At 43.7% G+C, this 21673-nt stretch overlaps 1 protein-coding gene across 3 annotated transcripts in view; it reads left to right on the top strand.

The window, feature by feature from the left end:
- LHX1 (LIM homeobox 1) overlaps positions 1-19899 on the top strand; it is a 29417-nt gene extending 9518 nt beyond the window's left edge. For all 3 annotated transcript variants that reach the window (XM_078683575.1, XM_078683576.1, XM_078683574.1), the window contains exons 4-5: positions 15384-15549; positions 17627-19899. In XM_078683575.1, the coding sequence (XP_078539701.1) occupies positions 15384-15549; positions 17627-18006 (546 nt within the window). In that variant the 3' untranslated portion in view covers positions 18007-19899. The remainder of the gene's footprint in view (positions 1-15383; positions 15550-17626) is intronic.
- The last annotated feature ends 1774 nt before the right edge of the window (positions 19900-21673 follow it).

Below are 21673 nucleotides of genomic sequence, written 5' to 3'. Positions count from 1 at the left end.
CGAATGCAGGTGTGGCCCTCTCAGGACATCCCGTTCCCCATATCAGGCTTCGGGGTCAGGTATGATCGAGCAGCGGCCTTCGTCGCTCGCCGCTGACATCTGATGTGAGTAGCAGGCCGCACGCCGCCTTTCACCCGATTTGTGTCGATCGATTGAGTGCCATTTAATTATGTATCAGTAACTCCCGTTATGTAAAGCGCCTAGACATGGCTGTCTCCTGAGCGCTAAGTGTTATGCTAGGAGCGGCAGTTTGCAGGGGACACCTTCGTTCTCGCACACATCATTCGATGTTTGCTCTTTAGAACTGTGCGTATTTACAAGTCCTTTCTTCACGGTGCGTGTCCGCACGTGCATAAACAGGACTGTCCGTGTGTGAAAGGTTGTCTCTCGCCCATGCTGACAAGGGAGGTCACAATACCAGAAGAGCCCTGTCTGCGTCAGAACAGACAGACAGCACTGATGGAGCGCGAACAATGAACCCGGAGGAGATGCAATGAAAAGAACCCAACCTCAGGCATGAGAGTGAAACACCCCCAGTTCCCTTCGCGGGCCGCGCACTCTTGAGGCCCCTCTTCCGGTGCAGCGGATATTCCTTCTATGCCCGTGAGGCGTAGTACCGCCTGACATCGACCCGGCCCCTCCGATCCGACTCTCCCGACGTAGCTAGCTCTGATGACAGAGAGCACAGGAGCGCCCTGCGGTCCGGCTGGGTACTGCACGCAGGAGACCGCTGTAGTCGAGGCGCTAGGGCCGATGGCAATCAGTGCGTCGGAAGGCCGGGCCTTTGTGTCGCTGAGGGGGGTGGCACACAGGCCGCTGCTCCTAGGCAGTATTGTGTGTGCGCGCGCAGATATTCTGTGAGGCGTGACCCACACATCAACGGTGTATGTGAGGGAGCTGGCCAGAACACAACTCAGCAGCCTATCGCGCTTCACGTACAGAGAAGTGAGTGGCGCTGTGTCCTGTGTATGTCTGTGTCCCCTCTTTGCCGTGATACACAACACAGGATATTTAACAGTCGGCAGACAGCTCCTGATGACAAACAGCTCCGTCGGCGACGACCACGCTGTGCGTAGGAAGAGGTGGCGTTACGGCCAGACCTTCCAACTTTGAAACTAGGGAACCAGGTTCGAGGCTCGGCGTCGGCTCAACATCTCTTCAAATCACTTAATCCCGCTGGGCCAAAGACCATGAATGTGACCTTGTGTAATGTAACTGGTGCTGCTGTAAAGCGCCCAAATACCACCGGGTCGCGCCCGCGCTGTGTAAAACTGCATGACAGAAACAGGTCATCTTTGAGAACTGCCTCTCCTGGGAAATAAATCCAGTATTTTGGGGTGGAAGGGGGGGGGGGGGCATGTGATTCTCTTTATAAACTGTATGCAAACCTGAGTGCCAGTTTTACACCAAGTATTTTACTTTTTGGCAGAGTCCTCATGCCTCAAGGTGGAACGGAGTCCAAATCATCTAATATGCAGTTACAGATCCCCCTGCCCCCCCCCTCCCCTCCCCCGTCACGGCACAGTCAAATGCAGTCTGTGCAGTGCTGTTTGTTAGTTACAGACCCCCACTCACCTCCAGCTCAGACCCCAAGCATCCCCTAAACTCGGCCAGCTTCCATTTCTAGTTAGGTGATTGTGTGTTTGCATTAAGAACCGTTTCCGGCTCCTGACGTGATAACACCAACAAGCACACGCGTGGCGGCTTCTATCTTGTGGGTGCCCGGGCAGCGGGGCCGTGGCAGATGGGGTGATTTCCCGCTCCTGGAGCCGCGGCAGCGCTGATCTGTATTTAGTGCACGCATCGCACAGCCCTGCACACATTTACATTTTGCAGTGATATTGCGAGAATGCGAGTGCGGCCTGCGTGCGTGACGGGGCTCACCAGGAACGATTTAATAACCTGAGTGCACGATTAATGGATAAATAAAAGCGGCGAAGGGCTGGAGTTATGAATGGCTTGATGACCCCCGCAGAGCCGGGGTAATGGGGAGTTAAGTTGTCGATGGAGCGAGGTTACACGAGAGGGTCCCTGCGGGAGGATAATCAGGGAGGGGGCGCTGCAGTGTGCGTGAACTTCATCGCACGTGACCCGGAGCGGAGAGGCGGCGCGGGGCGTGCATTACAATCTAGCGCCGAGAGGCACGCTTAAGCTTCCTCCCTCTGTGTGCGCCCTGTTAGATGGCGTCGCGGCATGTCATGTGGTGTTATGCATTTGTTGAGCTGAGTCATGCCATTTTGTCGTATGGCATGTCTAGTTATGTTGTGCTGTCATGCCACGTTGTCTTATGCCATACCCTGATATGTTCTGCTGTCGTGACGTCTTATTTCATGTCGTTATGTTGTGCTGTGTCATGCAATGTTGTGTTATGCTAGGTCTTGTTATTTTACGCTGCTCCCATGCCATGTTGTTATGCCCTGCTTTATGGTGTGTTTTGTCATGTTATGTTGTATTTTGTCATGCCTTGTTGTTATGCCATGCCTTGTTACGCTGTGCTGTGCCATACCATGTTACTTGCCGTATTATTTTGTGCTGTGTCATATTGTGTTATGCCATGTCTTATTGTGCTGTGTTATGGGATATCATGTATTATGGCATGTCTTTCTATGGTATGCTGGACTATGTCATGCTAAGTTATACGTTATGATATGTTAGACCTCATATTTAGTAAGTTACTTGATATGTTTTGACATACGTAATGTTATTTATGTTATATTGCTATACGTTATGATAGACTAGGTAAACATTTTATATTTGTGATTTTTCTATTACATTATAGTTTGTTATCTGTAACGTTAATTTATGCTGTTCTGAATCGTGACATCCTTTTCTCTTGTGTTATATATGCCGTACAATATATGTGCATTCCTTTGTGCTGCAACACGATTATTTATATTTTGAGGCACATCGTTTTGCGGTGTGGTCTTATGGAATTACATTGCGTCGTGTTGTACGGTATTAATTTTCGTTACGATGTTTACGTTTCGTTACGTCATTATATACGTTATTTTAGACGTTTGTATGTTTGCTTATTTTATGTTAATTCATGGTACGTTCATTTTTGTTCTTATGTTATTGTGGCCGGACATCTATACTGCACTGTTGCCGCTTGTCTGGCTTTATTTTACTTTGCTTCACGTTTTATTTTACGTCATATTTTGTTGTGGTGTGTGATGTTTAGCCACTACAGCTTATACCTGGATAAAATCCATATTTAAACGTCTTCTATTTGAAAAAAAACATAATTTGACATCCAAGTGATATACTCTAAAATTGCACAAATTCAACCTTAAGGTGTGTTCTCGTAGTTAAAGCACTTGGGGTTGAAAGAAAGCTGTCGTGCAGTGTACTTAAAGTTACGTGCAGCTTCGGTATACGGTTTACATGGAACATAACCCGTTATTATAATTATTACTGGACGCATGATCATTTACACTTTTCCTTCGGGAAATTTGCACCTACACGAATTCACGTCGGCCGCGGGTCTTTTCTGAAGGTTTGATGTGATCTAGAAGGACTTCATTCAGTTGACCTTTGTATTTTTCCTTCCGTTTTCTGTAGCTTACAAATGGCTCCAGATACTTGGAGACAAATATTTACAAGTAAATCGTCATGCTTAAAAAAAGTTATACCTTCTAGTAGTACTCGAATGCATTGTAGAATAAGGGAGAGTCCACAGAATTCAAGGCGGACGGACGCCTTTCCATAAACCGTCAACAGACAGTGCTCAGATGAGAAGTGCACGTCTCTTGACCCCGTGCACTCCGGCACAAGCCGCACACGGTGGACTCACCCGGTCTGCTCCGTAAATGACCCCGTGTTCTCCGACAGGAAGTGCTCGTAGCCTGTGCAGACCGACCGGAAGCGTGCGTAGTACACGCCGCCAACCGCGCGTGGTTGGTTAATGAGTGCACGCATCTGACGTCGTGCGCCTCCGACGCTGCGTGCACTCCGACAGGAAGCGCTCCCAACTCGTGTAGTTGTGAAGACGTGCGCACGGTGCACACCTGACTAGCCCAAGTTTGTTGGTTAGTAGCTGCACGCCTCGGACCCGAGTACACCCAGCAGTGCTCCTGTCACAGTGCAGTGCACTGCACTCCAGTTGACCCCGTGCTGGGTCTCGAAATGTACACAGTGCGCTGACTCCAGGTGCTCAGCCAGGGAATGCATGGGAACAAGAATGAGGTTGTTGGCGAGGACTCCGGGAGTTCGGGTAGTATTGACTCCTTGTGCTCGACCAGCAGCTCTCGGAGGACCAGCAGGTGGAAGCTTGTGTGATTTGTATTTTTATTTTGGTTCCTATGCGGGCGGTAAGAAGGTATTTTCTTATTAATTCTAGTTTCCTATCGTACTTGCTGAAGATATACAGACCAGAGATATAGCTCGGTGGGGTAAGGAAGACATCTGAGTTGGCGAATTCAACCACCCGTTAGTGGAGCGCCTAGAAGTCAGTCGGTTTGAGCTGAATGGTCCTGTGATTACTACCCAGCCTGTGTTTATCACTTTGACAGCCACCTTTTAAAATTCCTCCTATGCCTGAACCCCGTGTCCCAGCACATAAACACCGTTGCTCCTATACCTACATTTTAGCTCCTTGTACTGTTATGTTTACTTTTCCCTAAGCTCACCGATGTGTCCAAACATAGCAACCAGTCACAGTTAAAGGAATCACAAAAGAATTCGAAAAAAAAGTGACCATGTTATCGAATAAACATCTTTCATACGATGCCCCTTAGGAACCGCCCTCTCCTTCTTGACCCCCTCAAACCCGCCTCCACCCGTTTGAGGCGTTGTTGACTCTTTTCAAAAGGTCATACAGGCTAGTGGTTCGCTAGTCACCTGCAGAGCCCAGGTTGGCGAATCACTTCACTTCCCTGTGCCACGGTCCCGTACTTTTCCCGACCGCTATATAAAAACTGCCGTGCTCTGGTAAAGATTGCAGTCTTCCTACGCCATTCATAACATGTCCTGGTGCTGTCTGTCTAATGAAGGTAAAGCTCTATATAAATCTGCGCTGGAATATATGTGCGCTCATTTATGTTATTGGTAATATGTTCTGGTGCTGCTATGAGTGTGATTAAAGTGCTGATTTTAAATCGCTATAAAAAAACATTCTCTTACGTCATCGATAACGTGTGGTAGTGCTGCCTTGAGTGATTAAAAAGTGAGGAATGTTGCATTAAAGCACTATTAAAAAAAACTGCCCTGGGCGGCAATAGATATCCTTTCTCTTCATTGATAGGACTGTTTCGGATGAGTGGAGGAGGTGTGGCGCCGCGGCCAGGGCGACTGACGCTGGAATCTGGGGACCACGGTTCGATCCCCGGCTCCGGCGGCAGGTTAGCCCAGCACCATGTGATTCTGGGCAATAGCTCGCTTAATCTTCCCGACGGCCCCCAGCGCCTAGAGACCCTTACGGGTGATTGTGCGCTTTACAAATGTGGACTTTTACCTCGGAGCTGCCCGAACCCCCTCCCCTAGCGCATTGAGACCCTTACGGGTGAATAGTGCGCTCTAAAAATTCCTGATTGATTGACCTGGTGTTGGGTTGAGTATTTAAAATGTGCAGCTTCGAAGCCTGCTTTCAAAATTACCCTGGACTGGAATAGATATCAGCTCTCTTACATCGCTGATAATGTTTTGGTGCTACGTTGAGTACTTAAAAGAGAAGTGCTGTTTTCAAGTGCTAAATAAAAAATGCCCGGGACTGCACCAGGTATTCACCACCGTATGTCATCAATAACATGTTCTGGTTCTGCTTTGAGTACTTAAAAACCGAGACGTACTACTTTAAAGCTTTATACGAGCACTGCCCTGGACCGGAATAATATCCGTTCATTGATAAAATGTTCTAGTGCCGTCTTCTCTATTCTCATCTCAGGGATACCTGGTGGTGTGGCTGGGACAGGCACACTCATCCTTAGGGACGCACTGTGCCTGCGCAGGTTTAAGAGCTATTGAAAGGCAACAGCTGCAACCTGACTGCATGTTTTTTTTTAACAGAGCTTAGACCCTGCGGGAAAGCAGAGAGGGCTAAAGCACGTACTGCTGAGATCTGGGAGTATTCTGCACGGTTGACTCAGCCTTTAATCACCCGTAAGGCGAAAACATAAAACACAGGGAAATGAGTGTCATGCTTTATTACACCGCCTACCTATGTGTTGTGTATCTATACGTGTGCATACATGTCACAGATTCTTCGGTCTTAAACTATCACACTTAGCACGCCTGCCCGGTGTGTAGTTACTCTTCCCTCTGTTTATTCAGTGCCTTTAACTGTTTCTCCATTGTTGTTTTATCCATTCAGTATTGTCCGGCTTTTTCTGATTGGACGGATTCGATGGATACAACTCCTGCTATTGCTCCGGTCGATAACAGAATTCTTTAGGTCTTGGAGTCTTGTTTGTATCATCTTGAGACTTGACTGCCCCAACCATCATTGCCTTGGTCTCCTCTTTCCGTTTTCCTTCCATGTTCCCAACACGCTGGTTTGCCAGGGCGTCTTCTCATTAAGTGGTCAAAATATCAGTGCTTAATACTTTATCATACATGATTCTACTGAAAGTTCCAGCTTGAACTGATCCAACACATTGATTTTTATTAGTTTATATAGGAACTCTTTAACTAGTGGACTGTCTATAATTAAATCTTTATTTTTTTAATGAAATCTTTTGTGAAAGAATGGAGATCGGGGCTTTTGTCTCAATAGCAGTTTATTCTGTTTTATATTCGGCACCTGGAAAGGGTAAAGAAAATGACATAAGTACAGAGAAAAACAGGTGAAGTATAACACAGAAATATATTAAATCAATAATGGAAAACATAAAGGGAAGTAAAAAAACTTAAGATAAAAAGACAACAAAAAGTAATTTGTTGGAAATAAAAACGAAAACATAGGCTGCATTGTTCCGACATCGCAGTAAGAAAGAATTACAAAAAATAAAAAGGTGAGGAAAATAGCGGAGAGGAAGGTGAAGGTGAAAGGGAAAGAGGAAATACATGAAGTATACAATTGAAGAAAACACACAGAGAATAAGAATAAGTATATAAGTCGATAAGTAAAAAAAGGAGTGGAAGAGAAAGAAGACAGAAAAACCGCGAATGAAGGGCAGAATAATGAATAAAATAAGGATAAAACAGAAGATCGACAATAGAGGAACAGGTGCAGGTTTTTTCAAATATTAAAGTTATATTGGTCAATCATTAACGATTTCATTATCTACCGAACAAGTGTGTTTTCTTTGTCAGAGGCCTCTACTCCGGGTCTGTAAAGATTCTTAAACTCACTTTTCAGTGTCCTACACCTCAAACCGAACTTCTAAAAATGTATACGAGGGATGTTTGCTACTATCACAGTGATAAGGCTGCCTGTATAAGAAGAAGGAACGTGTGTTTTTGTATAGTGCTGCTCGGCACGTTTTTGCCACTCCGCAGCGCTGTAAAAAAGGGGTACTGAGATTACCCAGCCTCGCGGTACTCAGTTGATCACCTCGGACGGATGAAAGGCTGATATGGCAGGGCAGAGATTCACCACTGTGCCCTTATGGACGCAGCCACATCTCGGCGGCCCTTGCCGATGGCCAAATCTGTTTTAAGTGCTGGCAGCAGGTTATTGCACAAGACACTGTACCTGATATGCATTATACAATACAGTCGTTGGCGCACCAGTGCGTGCCGACACACCTGCGTGGATAAAGTGGATGGATAAAGGCGGAAACCAGACCGTTCCTGGACCCAGTGCCCATGACTGTCAGTTTGGGCTGAGTCATAAGTCAGGTAACCCTAGCAGCCCTACAGATGCGGGGACCCCAGAGTTCTCTTCAGATCGCTTACACGTACATGGATGAACACTTCCGTACATAAAGAGCAGCCAGAGACACACAACAAAAACCTTGGAGAGCTAACTCGCACTTTAAAACATTTCAGGGGAAACCAGGCGTTTGTGCCCAACTCGGCATTGCAACGTGCAGCAATTGTGCATCCCTGGGTTGACTTGGCCGAGTCTCGCCAGACCAGACCTGGCACAGATTGTCCAAGAAACAGCGCTGTTTGCACGATGCGGACTGGGGGTGATAGGACCTATTCACGCCCTATGTCCTGGTCCTGTTCCAAGAAGCACAGAGGAACCAGGCGCGGATTGTGTGTGCGGTAAATACCGACCCGCCCTGATCATTTGTACCCGGCAGGCCGCGGGCTGTGGTGTGCAGGGTGAGTACAGAGGTCCGCACCGAAGTGGTGTACCTGTCCTGTTGTTCAGTAGTCGTGCCCCTTGATGTATCTAAGATGGCCAGAAGTGGCACCTGCTGTTCAGTGCCCTGTTAGATGCATGTTTGCACCGTGCTGAGCGGTGAGCACAGTTCTGCCTTTAAGTGTTGCGCTTTCGGGATTTTTGGCGGGCTTCATCAAAACATGCATAGTGTAGCTGTGCTTGGAATATGGACTGAAGTCTCTCGAGGATGACTCCCTGCTATGCACATTATTGTGGGATGTGCGCTTGGACTACTGCTTACTGCACAATATTCCGAGAATTTTGTACTCATTTGGTATACTTTATCACAAGAGGCGAGCAGCCATTCCATGTAGAGAAAGTACATGGCGAAGGCTGCACTGCAGAGATACCCAGTAACTTACCGTCACTAATGTATCAAAATCATGAATGCATTCTGTGAAGATTCTCGCTGCTTGCACTGATGGGTGCATAGACTGAGTTGTACCAGTGGCTTAGAGCAAGTGTAATTGTGTTATTGTGTTTGATGTAAACGCTTTTTATGTGCTAGTCGACCAGTGCAAATGTTGCTGCAAATGTCTTTCACACTAGTCCTCAGAGCGAATGTTGGTACAAAATTGGACTGCAGAAGTGTAAAGCAGGTTGCATATTCCAGTCCCCCACGCCATGTAAATATGAACACTTTCCACTGCTTGCAAATTCAGTGGTAAAATGCCCTTGCCATTTATGGTAGTATGGCGCCTGGCGCCATAGCAATAAATCTAACATAACGTTTTTAGCTATACCTCGTCAAAGTTCAAACATCTGAAAATTGCATGTGGAAAAAGTTACATCATTTCAAAAACAAAATGCACATTTTCGGGTTGTATCACAAACGTCACAGCCTTACATTTTACTGTGACGTTTCTAGAGGCTGTCCCATGATCAACAGGGCTTTGACCTGACCTGCAACCTGATCCTAAATTAGTTTATAGATACTGCTCGCTATAATATTGCACCAAAAGACCCCCCCCCTCCTTTACAGAGTTATACAAAAAATGGACCGGTGTTTGATGGTTGATGGAAACACAAGGCTTCTGGTCAAGCGGAAGATGTATACGGGAAGTCACATTTTCTTTGCGATTATTAATGTTATATTTAGATGCACAACACTGAACGTTAGGATCCAAGTGAATATTTCCTATGTACAATTAAATGTTACATAGTTATGTTGTGTAATATGTAGGGTGACGTAGTTCTTCCAAGCACCCTCAATATTCTGTGGTATTAAGGACAAAAGCGTACATGAACAGGGAGGGCCTAATGCTTAAAGCTTATATTCCCCACCGATATTTGTGTACATAGCCTTGGACTTCCAAGACTTCTGATTGTTTTAGTTTCTACGAATCAAAAAGGAAATAACCATAATTAAACCTATTCAATACACATTTACCACAGGCATTGCCTTCTTTAAATAATTGGCAAAAAAAGCAGATCCCCAGAAAATAAATGACTTGTAATTTCAACTTCTGAGTAATTCTCCTAAAGGAAGAAATGTAAAGATCTTAAAGAGCCCAGAACGTGATTTTTATTAGTAACAAAATCTAGCATGTTTGGGGAGAGCAGCATGGGTAAAAAACAGGCCCTAAATGAACCTAAAGCAGCAGATCCTAATTGTTATTGTAAACTGCTGAGTCACTGATACATTTCACTATTAAATAAATGATGGTCTGTTGAAGGCAAATTTCTTCAATGGGTATAATTTTTTTTGTTTCCCGTTCAAGTAGCAATCGTTTTATCAATTACCCAATTTATAAAACCCTCATGGGTACCAAATGGTAAGAGATTTTTTATAGGAGGTGGGACTGAAGGTACAGAAGGCTATGCAGGGCCCCACAGTTCCAGTGCTTCAGGCCAGTGGTTGTTGCTTTACTGAATGAGGTTTAGAATAATCATTGCCGCACTAACTGGAAGTGGTTCCAGCACCTCGTGCTTACACAGTTTCCTTGTCCAAGACTATCTACCCTAAGCTTGCAGGTGCAGATTGTCCCCACTGCAGGAAACTACAGGCGAAGAGCTAGAGGTGTTGCAAAATTTTAAACAGTTAATTTTTGTCCTTTTTTTCTTCCCTAAAAATAGTGTTCCTTGTGAAAGCTTCCCTTTCCTCACAACCCCTACATATTTGAAGTGTTGAATGCACTTTCAGACGCCCTTGTGGAGCATTTATATACTTTGGGGCTTTCTTAGCACCTGCTGCAAGCGATAAAAACACAACAAAACTAATAACAAAACTACTGTGCGCTTATGCCTGTCCATTCAGCTTGGAAGGATGGGCACGTCCAGGAAGCCCTTGTAAATGTCTGTGGCGGACCACCAAGTTCTGACGTTGTTAGTTTTCACATCATTTGCATTTCTCACTCCTCTGACACTACTTTGGTAGTGTCCGAAAATCTGCACACCTGTCAGAAGTTCTGAAGTGGTAATGGCTGCTATGCATTGGTTTCCAATCTCTAGCTGTGGGTCCATACTTTAAGTGCATAGACCCATCTTGTAGAACTCGAGTGTTGTGAGAGAATTTTGCCAGTTGGCACCATCCTTACTATGTAAACTGGGGATGCTGGGGTTAGAATTCAAGACTCATAATCCATCAGGCAGCAATCTGGCCTCTGCATTAGATCTGAGAAAAGACTGCTATATTTTACATCTCAAAGTACACACACAAAAAGACTCCATGGTTTCAACTCTGTGTTTTTTTAAAAATTCTTTTAAAACCACATTATTCATTTCTTGTTTACTTTCATTTTGTTCCTCGGTTATAACGCAAACTTGTCCTTGGGCTTTTGTGACAAGTATGCCGTGGTACCATAGGCTACCCATTAGTCCCCAGGGTATTTTATGTTGCTTGATATCTGGACATGGGTGGTCATTATTGCATACTCGTTTGCATCTAGATTAGGATGGGCCATATGGGAGAGTCAGTCAATACATGGTCTGTACCTGGGGCTTGAAACTCAACATTTATTCTTATTAAACCTATTTCTGTGAGTGCGTGTGTGTGTGTCTCTCTCTCATAACACATTTCTGGTGGGTTGGCACTTAAGGTGGCTTTGGACTTGTAAAAGTTACTAATCATTGTTATTAGGCAAGAAATGTTTAGGATAACATAAGCACTGCTACACAGTATAAGGATATTGCAAGTCACCAAGAATTTCCGTGACTATATAGAGGAGGAAGGCCTCGGGCCCAAAGTATCAATAACCATGTCTAGTGTAGAAAAATAAAGGCCAGACCCATGGCCGATTTTCACTATAGCCACATAAGAAAAGTTTGCATTCAAAGATCCTAAATAGAACACACTGACAAACTCACTGAAATGAAACACGGGGGGGTTAAATGTAGAATGGACGGGGAAAGAGAAGGGAGCAGTGGCAGGACAAAGGGGCGGTCTGGAAGTTGGCAATAATGTATGAGTTGAGCAGTGACAGGAGAGGTGGCCACTGATTGGAGGAGAGATAGCATCCGAAGTGAGAGAAGAGCAGTGACAAAGAGGCAGACACTGACGAAAGAGGTGGACAGCAGCAGGAGAGAAGGACTGTGACAGGAGAGAGAGGCAGTGATGGTGATCTGGGTGGTGATGTGATCAGTTGCAGTGAAGGTGGGCCATGATGCTAAATGGGACAGGGTTAGGGACGAGGGGTGACAAAGATTTGTAATTGCTATTCATCCATTGTTTCATTCAGAGGAAGGTTAAAGAGGAAAACAGTCAAGTATTTAGACAGATTCTTAAAAAACTTTTTATTGAGAAACAGGGATGGGATTGGAGAAGTGTGGCTCACTGGTTAGAGGCGGCAGACCCGTAAGCAGAGAACGGCCCGGGACCAGGGTTCGATTCCCGACGCGGCAGGGTCGTGGACCAGGGTCAGCGGACTCGATAATTCTCGCCTCGGTGCCTACTCTAGTCAGAAACCACACTCGGCAACTCTGGGCATCAGCTTGCCTCATCTTCACAACGGCCCCCCCAGACCGCCGGGGATGCTTGGTCGCACCTTAGAGATACCCATCAGGGACCATCTCTCAGGGTGAGCCAGGACGGGTTCCCCAGCGGTCGAAGCGTGGAGATACTCCTCCGGGAGTCGATTCCTAGCGCTATATAAACCCGCAATTAAATTAATTAAATTTATCGGTACAAAGTAGACAGGAGACGGGCTGGGGTCACGAGGTGCATAGGGTCACGAAGTGCATAGGGTCACGAAGTGCATTGATAGAAGAGGCAATGTGGAAAGATACTAGAAGTATTTATAGAAAGTAAATATTAGGCGTGAAGAAGGGGCTCGTCGTGTAACTAGGCGTCCCAGCACAAACACAACGGTCTCAGCGGTTAGTATGCTTCCACCCAACCAACACCAGTCACGCTCCTGGTCAGTTTATACCTGCGCCCCCTGCAAGTTTAATGATCTATTTACAACAAATCTGTGACATGTTGGTGCACAAGCACGTCCTGTAGGTTCCTTCCTTCCTAATCATGTACACTGGGTTGCCTGGATCTGAAAACGTGTTCAGTATGGCCTGCCTCGCCCTGAAGCTGACCCATGAAGGCATTTGGCAATGTCCAACTCCTAAAATCCAAATAAACAAAAATACTCACATACATATATTGTTTTATTTCACAGGGTAAATAACGGTCGTTGTGATATACATTTACAGTATGTGCAGCATGCATTATGGAATACCTGAAACACAAATATATTGTATACAAAGCCACTTTTTAAGTGTGATTTACATCTGCATATCCAAAACGCACACACATTCTCCAAATATATCGATATAATTTGAATCATAATTCTAAAACCAGTGGGGCATGCATGTAATTCCTGCATTACACATATGGATCACACACCCATATTATAGATGTCTCACGGTGTAAATTGTGTGTACTTTTTGCTGCACTCGCATACTATATGGAGCATAGATACTTTTTGGTACCTGCATTCTGCTGAATTTATACATACCGACTAATATTATGTTGGACAGACAGCAGTTTTTTTTATGGAATGTGTTTTTATATTATTGATGGAAACTAGTCTTTATTTCAGTACACCTATTCTATAAGAATATATAATGTATGGTATGCCAAGCCTGTTTGATACACATGTGAATAAATAAATATTACACCCTGCATGACATACGTAGTTAAGACTATGCTAAACATATTATGCATACTCTACACATTATATACACAACTGCATCCCTAATGCTGCAGGCAACATGCTTGCTGTGTACTTCAGCAAACATTCCCAAGCTTAAAAAGGTCCCATCTGTAGTATGGCTCACATAACATGTATGGTACATTAGGATGTTGCATAGGACACAGAAATACTCAGTGCAGTAAACAAATCCTGTTTGTAGCTCATGCTATTCTAACCACATAAATACTGTACCAACACACATGGAAATTGATATGCCACTTGCGTTACAGACATAGTGCCTGGAATATTTCAGACTATTTAGAGGTACTATATACACACCTCATTGAACACATTCAGTATACCGATCACAAACACTATATGGTAGGTCTGAACCATATCAGTGAAAATGTGTGTGGCCCAATACACTTATTTTGAAGCTGGTACGTTTCCCGGTAGCTTTAAGTGTGGGGGCGGTTCTGCAGCAGTGGAGGCTGGTTTTGCAGCAGTGGTGCAATATCGCCCCCCCCCCCCCAGTAACAAAAGCAGAAGTGCTTCAACACATTCACTGCCCTCCTCGGGAGGAGGGGGTCTGATCCATCAATATTCCCAGTGCTGCTGTGGGTTCACAGCCCAGCCCTGTTTTGAAGCGGGTGTACTGATAAAATGACATTAATACATTATTTACTATGGTGCAAACGTCAATTTCGAAGGTATCACAGTAGCACAGTTTTACCTACTTGAGAAATCACGGTTGAATACCTGAAAGATTCCGTGTTACAATCCCTTTATGGATGGAAATAACTGAACGCCTACTCTCAAATCCTATTTAATGAGATCCTATCTGGCTGCGTGAGTTTAACCTCCTGTGATCTGGTTCTGATTAAATATCTTAATTTATAACATCCACACATGAAACGGCAGCGTAGCATAAACTATACAAGAAAGTCCACACAGAGTAGTACGTTCTTTATTACTATTGTCATGACCCACTTGAGGCTTTATGTCTCAATGGCCATGGCCCCTGCCCATACTCAATAATGATAATAAACAGTATATTACGTTCTTTACACGTTTGTATACATTATTTATGCCACACTGGTGACAACAATTATGGCTCAATTAAGCACGTCATTGGAAATAATTATGCTAACAAACCTGCATTCACACATTTGTCAGTTAAGTGCAAAGATCAAATTCATACTAATTCCCAAAGCCCAGTCTAATCACCTGGGGAAATCAATGCTTACTGCCTCACAGATTCCATGTTACTAGGACTTTACAGAGGAAGATGACTTGACCCACATTCCCAGGAACAGTGTCATGATGCTATATATCACTGTACACATGTAACCTCTTCTGCTCCGAGTATTGTTAAAATACCTTCAAGTATAGCTTTTACATATGGAAACAAAGCATGTCAGAAACTATTCATAAAGATTCGCAGATAATAATCCACTCTTGGGGGGGATGGGTGTGCAACAAGACACACTTGAAGCTTCATGTTTTGTACATCTTTAATCTGAGATGAGCACCTTCAGTTTGTACTGAAGGCATTCGTGTACAAACTGTATCCTCAAAGGCCTAAAGTACTGCCAATTACATATATGTGTGTCTGTATGATTCAGCGAGGGCTTTGCACTCATGAAGATGCAATGTATGTATGTGAATGTTATACACCAAGTGCCTTATATCCCTATCAGTACTATTTATCCGCGTAAGTGCCTTAAAAAGTACGTTTTATCCATGTAAGCTCTAGTTACCTTTGCGAGTGCTGTATAATATAGCCATGACAGTGCTGTTTATCCATGTGAGTGCTGTATACTGGTGTAAGTTATGTACATTCTTGTTTGTACTGTGAATCCTTTAGAATCTGGGGGATCGCTGTAGATTCACATGATTGTTGTAGATTCAGTCGAGTACTGCAGCCATGCCAGCATTGCATATTCTTGTAGGCACGGTATATTAATGCGAGTCCTCTTTGCCTCTTTCAGGTGTGGTTTCAGAATCGACGCTCCAAGGAGAGGCGGATGAAGCAGCTTAGTGCTCTGGGGGCGCGCAGACATGCCTTTTTCAGGAGCCCCCGCAGAATGAGGCCCCTAGTGGACCGACTGGAGCCCGGGGAGCTCATACCCAATGGGCCTTTCTCCTTCTATGGGGGTGAGTGCATGATATTTATTTCTCATAAAAATTGCAGACATAGGTTGATCTGCATGGGAAAGTGCACCCCTACAACACCACATAGGGATGTTGTAAGTCACTGAAGAGTGCCTTACTAATAAAGTCATGGAACACAGGAGTGAATGTAAATACAACTTTTACATTTTGTAGAGATTAATATAATAAACTACTATTTCTTTTGTGCCCCCCAGTCCTTGAGTTATGATTGATCTAATGAGTGTCATTCCGTATGCGTTTGGTTAGAATAAATGCAACGTCTGTCAAAATAATATTATCCAATAAACAGCCTGGAATGTGTGGGGAGTAAATGTTCACAACAGTTTAAAGTAGAGCACTGTGATTGCAGATTCCTGCCTCTAGTCCTCCCCCAATAGCAATACCTGAGACAGTGAGACTCTGTCAACTGATTTCCTCTCCATCGTGGAGATTCGAGGTGTTCTAGGGGAAAAATCAGGCAGTGTGGGTTCCCCTTTGCCCTTTGTCCCTCTGCTAGATGGCACAATGGTAATGCATCTGGGGCACGCTGCACACACAACCGCCACACCACTGATACGCTGCACTATGCCAATGGTAATTTGGAATTTACACTCAACTGGATGTAAAGTCGGATCTGGACCAAAAGCTCAGGGGAGTTCACCACACTCCCCTCTAGTCATGATATCCTGGTGACCACTTTTAAATATGTGAGTACATACAGATTCGGGTACATAGGGATGCCCAAGTTCAGGTGTTGGTGAGCTGTTTCCTTAGGAAGTCCAGCTTAGCATCTGCTCCTCATGAAAGCAATGTATTTAGAGTGTGGGAGAGGTAGGATATACATATTGTGAGGAACTTTACTTCAAAAAGGATATTGCAAGTCACCTCGGAGGTCCATGCCCTTTTAAAGTCACTCGGGCTGCGGACTTCTGGCTCGATGTGGGCGAGGAATTCCATAGTGACTTGCAATATCCTTCGAATGTACAGAATGGTATATTTCTTATATTGTAAACTGAATAATCCAGCAAAAATGTAAATTATAGTGTAAGTCTCACTGAAGCTCTGTGAGACACAAAGGACTCCATCTCACAGGATTAGTAAATATTTGTTAGGGGTGCTGTTGATATATTGAACCCATTATAGGGTTGCAGGTTCTATTAATTGATGCCTTTCTAGGGTGGAAGTTCCTTATAACCTTGGTATATTTTAATGGGTGAGATTTTCTTATTAACGCCTTTCATATGGTTCAGGATTTTTTATAGTGAAGCTTTTCTTAGGGCTTGAAGCTCCTTAAAATTTAAAATGTGTTGAACTGACGTTTCTTTTAGAGTGTGAGTTCGTTATGGCAGCGAGTGTCGCAGTTGAGGGGTTCGGACTGAGTACAATCGGCACCCCTAACTTTGATCACATATCGGAGCAGGTGATCTCAGTTCTCCAGGAAGCCACAGCCGCTGCGGCTGTTCTGCTTGAAGTCCCTGGGTAATGTTTAATGCCAGCACGGAGCTCTGGGTTGTTCAGTAACAGACATTCCTTATAAGACAGCAGTTCCCAGAGCTGGGGGCCGCTGTCCCTACGATGGAGGGAGCGATTTCCGGGCCCAGCCTTTTCTGCTCTCCTTTATTCTGCGTTGTGTGAACCCCTCTGTACGAAATCTGCACCCCGGAGGCTGAGTGATGCCGGTTTATGAAGGTGTGTGTGTTTTCCTAGATTACTCTGCCTGTCTCTCAGTCGCTTAAAAAGGACAGGAGTTGACTGTTTTTCCCACGACAGGTTTTTTGGTCGGAAACTGAGGATACGTGTTTGTGATTGCAAGTGTTTCCTGTTAGCACTTGCTGCATGCATCAGTGTAGTATCTAGTGTCTGGTATGCAGTTAATAAAACAAGATACTTTGTACACTATACACGTGCAAGAAAGAAGGTATCAGTCATGTTTAGAAACAAGAATAATACAAACTTTGGTAACGAGGACAATAATAATGCTAACTGTAAAGGTAATGATGATAGTAACATGTACAGTAATATTAAACCTATCCAGAAAATGAGTGATATTAAAGTAACACATTTTTCTTTTCCTTTGTAGATTATCAAAGTGAATACTATGGCCCAGGAAGCAACTATGACTTCTTCCCTCAAGGTCCCCCTTCCTCCCAAGCCCAGACACCAGTGGACCTCCCCTTTGTGCCCTCCTCCGGACCTGCCGGGACCCCACTAGGTGGCATGGATCACCCTTTACCTGGACACCACCCTTCTAGCGATGCACAGCGCTACACTGACATCATGTCGCACCCCCCTGGGGACTCTCCGAGCCCTGAACCCAACCTGCCTGGCTCTTTGCACTCCATGTCGGCTGAGGTGTTCGGCCCCAGTCCCCCCTTTTCCTCACTCTCTGTGAATGGCGGGGGCAGCTACGCCAGCCACTTGTCGCACGCTTCAGAGATGAACGAGACTGCTGTCTGGTAGCTACTCGCAGACTTTGGGGCGACGTGTGGTCCCCCTCTTCATCCCTCCTCTCATGGTGAACAGAACTGACCGCACATCAGCACTCCTGTCCTGGGGACATTCGTCATGGGAAAGGACTACTGGCAGCCCCTTCAGGGCAGGGGGTGCTAGCCTGCAGGTCACCATTTCTCAAACAAATAAGGATGGTTAACACCAAGAGCTACTCTTTGTGCTAGAACAAGTCCCACTGCTTTGGTCTGAACAGAGGTAGGCTGCCAGAAATCAGCACTGGATGAACGCCCTGATGTGTTTCTTCACAGAGAAAGACAACAGGATGAGAACAGAACGCTTGGCTTCTTCAAAGTGCAAGAAACTACCCAACTGTGTTGTTTGCTCAGAAAGTTCAACCAGGGCAGCAACAGTACCCCGTGTAAGCTTCTGAAGTCGGCAGCAGGTGGGGCAGGACACAGCGTGTTACGTTTATTTTTCTTTATTTTTTTATTTAGTGCCAAAATAAACAAACACAAGAAAGACATAATATGTGTCAAAGCCCTCAGCATCAACTCTTCTACCTTCACAAAAAGCTACTGACAAAAAGTATCCTCAAAGCAAAGGGTCTGTTCAAGCTCCCTTAACAAACTTGAAATTAAAAACCACTAAATATTCTACCTTTGCAAGACAAAAAGACAAAGACTAGCGAACTTAAAAAACAGTCAACTGTTTACGTCTATTGTTAACAATTCAGGAGTTAAATCTTTTAGTAATAATCCTGTCTTAGAAACCTCGTGTTAAAAAAGCAAAGCATTTTGAGCAACCAACCAAAATTGTTTTTAATTCTGTAATATGTAAAAGGCCAGATTGCAGGGCTTGTGGTTACACTGTGCTTTGTTTGTTTAAAGTGTTGTTTACAAAGAAAGAAGAAAAGGAATAAAGGAGAGGATCAGACAGTTGCCAAAAAAAGCAATTATATAGCACAAATAATATAAGCTGCTTGGCAGCAGCAACCGCTGGAAGTATTTAAACGCAGAAGGTGTAAACAGCGACCCATCTTTGTATACCTGTAGAACATTCTCGATGAGCCGAAAGGCCACTGCACATATTTTATTTTTGTGTCTGTAAAGAAAAAGTCCAAAATATTTAAATTCAAGGTCAGATATGCAGTCTTCAGCTGCTAGCATTTTTCCGTTATGTGTTCAATTCCGTGTCTTTCCCTGTTCTATAAACCCAAGCTTCTTGTGCCCTCCAACATACTTAGACCACCCACTGTATGAAAGGAAATCTGTTGACTAAGTACATTTGTGATTTTTTTTAATAAAACCTTGATGTTATTGGACATATCATTTTGCTTCTTTCATTTTTGAATTGCAACATTTTTTAATTTCTTCAGTTCTTTTTCCATATATTAAAGGACAAAATCGTCCAAAAAGCATAAAATGATCTGGTGTATTTAATGGACAAAGAGATTTTGGTCTTTCATATTAAATGTGCATCTGACTATATGGAGGCAATAAAACACCAGTTTAATTGAGATGTAGACCATTAAACCCATCTGATCAAAGCTGGGATATCCAGTTTATTTTGGAGATTATGTTAAGCGAGGAAAACTGCTCCTTTTCTACTTGTCCATATTTATATGTGTACAAAATGTATTTGTGAATATTCAAGGCACTTATATATACTGTACAAAGATTGTGATCTCTTACTTTCAATTCTTACTATGCCAGGCATAAGTAAACCTGCATCATAATTTGTTAATTTATTTGACAGTATTACAAATCCAATTTGTTTAGAGATCTGGGAGGATTTTATTACCTCAGGAGACCAGATATTTGAGGTTTCTATCGAGGATAAAAAAAGCGAACTTTTTACTTGAATTAAAACTGTTCCTTGTAAATAAAACAGTTCTCAAATTTCACAAAGCAAATACAATGTGCCCAAAATGTTCTTTGTGTGTGAAAGTGTGTAAAAAAATTAAATTGGAGTTTTAGAGGAATAGGAATTACTGTTTGACCTTAAAATATGTATCAAGCTAGGATTTCATTACATATCAGAAGAAAAACAAATACACTGGTTCTTTTGACGAGACAGAAAATAATCAAGCTGTACTTAAACTTAAGTATTTCTTATTCACAAGGGTAAAAGAATTGCGATTTTTCCAGACTTTTATTGTTTTCACAGAAAAATGTTGCAGGTTCCATGGGAGAGAATAACATCAATAACAATCGCACCAATGCTAAAAAAAGTTTATTAACAGATTCACATCTCAGCTTTCTTAAGTTGCCTAAGAGTTTTGACGTTGCAATATTTTCTACAGCATGATGGCACTTATGCATGCTGAACATGCATGTCACTGACAATGGAGTATAATGCAATCAAAGATTTGTTTATATTAAAAAGCACTACTGCCAAAATTAAATTTTTAACAGGCCCTAGTATTGTTTTTAATCAAAAGACAGCATTTTTTTTAGAAATGAGAAGGCATTTAGCTAGTATACTTAACTATAAAAATCAGTTTGATCCATGCTGCTAGTATTTTTTATATTTCTATAGAAATGTTATTCTGCCATTTAAACTGATAGTATTTGCTTGAACATATCTGGTAAGTGTAATACAGATGACATATTATTTTAACACTGGAATATGGGCTGTAAGTTTGAGAAAGGTGGAATTATATTATGTTGCGGAATGTATCTGCAGTCTGTTGTGTTATATTACATAACCTAGTGAGTCCTTACTCTGTTCTATTACATATGGGCCTCATTACGATGTCAGTTGGTAAGCCTCCGACTGCTCGTCGGAGGCTAACCGACCGACACTGTATGTTTACAGTCCGACCGTGGAATTTCAATGTGGGCAGTCGGACTGTAAACCAGCCAGTCAATCTGACTGTGTTCCGAAGTGCTCAAGGAGCCCGTCCACTGGTCGGATACCTGTCATAATCCCTTACGGACAGCGTTTTCGCCTTCGGGATTATGATGTTGGTTTCCAACAGCGTTTCATGTCAGGTTTCTGACATGGAAAGGCTGTTGGAAAGTGACTTTGGAAGCCCCTAGTAGGGCCCCCATCCCTTTGCAGTTGTGGGCCTGGGAGACACCTATGGTACCCCCTGAAAATCCCTATACCGTGTGGCAGGAACACGGTGCAGGGATTTACACAAACTCCCATTTCTCTATGGGAGCTTGTGCTGCGGGCAGTTTCCACCCGCTGCACAAGCTCCCATAGAGAAATGGCAGTTTGCGACCGCACCATGTGCGGTCGCATTGTAATTCAGTGTTCAGAACCACCTACGGTCGGTCGGTTCACACACCGAGACTGTGTCGGTCGGAGGCAGTAGGGCCCCATAGTATTTATTATGTCATGTGCTGTTACCTTATATCCTGTTACATTATGTGCCCTTGTTATATTATGCTGCATAATGTACCTTTTGTTTGTTGCTGTCTGTGGTTATGTTACATGTTGTTGTGATGCTATGATTATTTTGCTATTGTCATTGCTTTTTATGTGTTCGTATGTTATATGTTATTTTGTTGTATTTTACTATGGGTAGATGCATCAACAAATCTAGAGTTATGTGGCTATTGTGGGAAAGGATTCTTTAAACCTTCCTAACATGCATATTCCTTTTTAAGTCATGTCGTTCCTGTTTGGTGCATTCACTTTTTTGAAGAAAAAGGCAAGATGGAGTTAA

The sequence above is a fragment of the Lissotriton helveticus genome, chromosome 3_1 (assembly GCF_964261635.1).
Source record: "Lissotriton helveticus chromosome 3_1, aLisHel1.1, whole genome shotgun sequence".
Lineage (NCBI taxonomy): Eukaryota > Metazoa > Chordata > Amphibia > Caudata > Salamandridae > Lissotriton > Lissotriton helveticus.
This window is presented reverse-complemented; position numbering and strand designations above follow the sequence as displayed.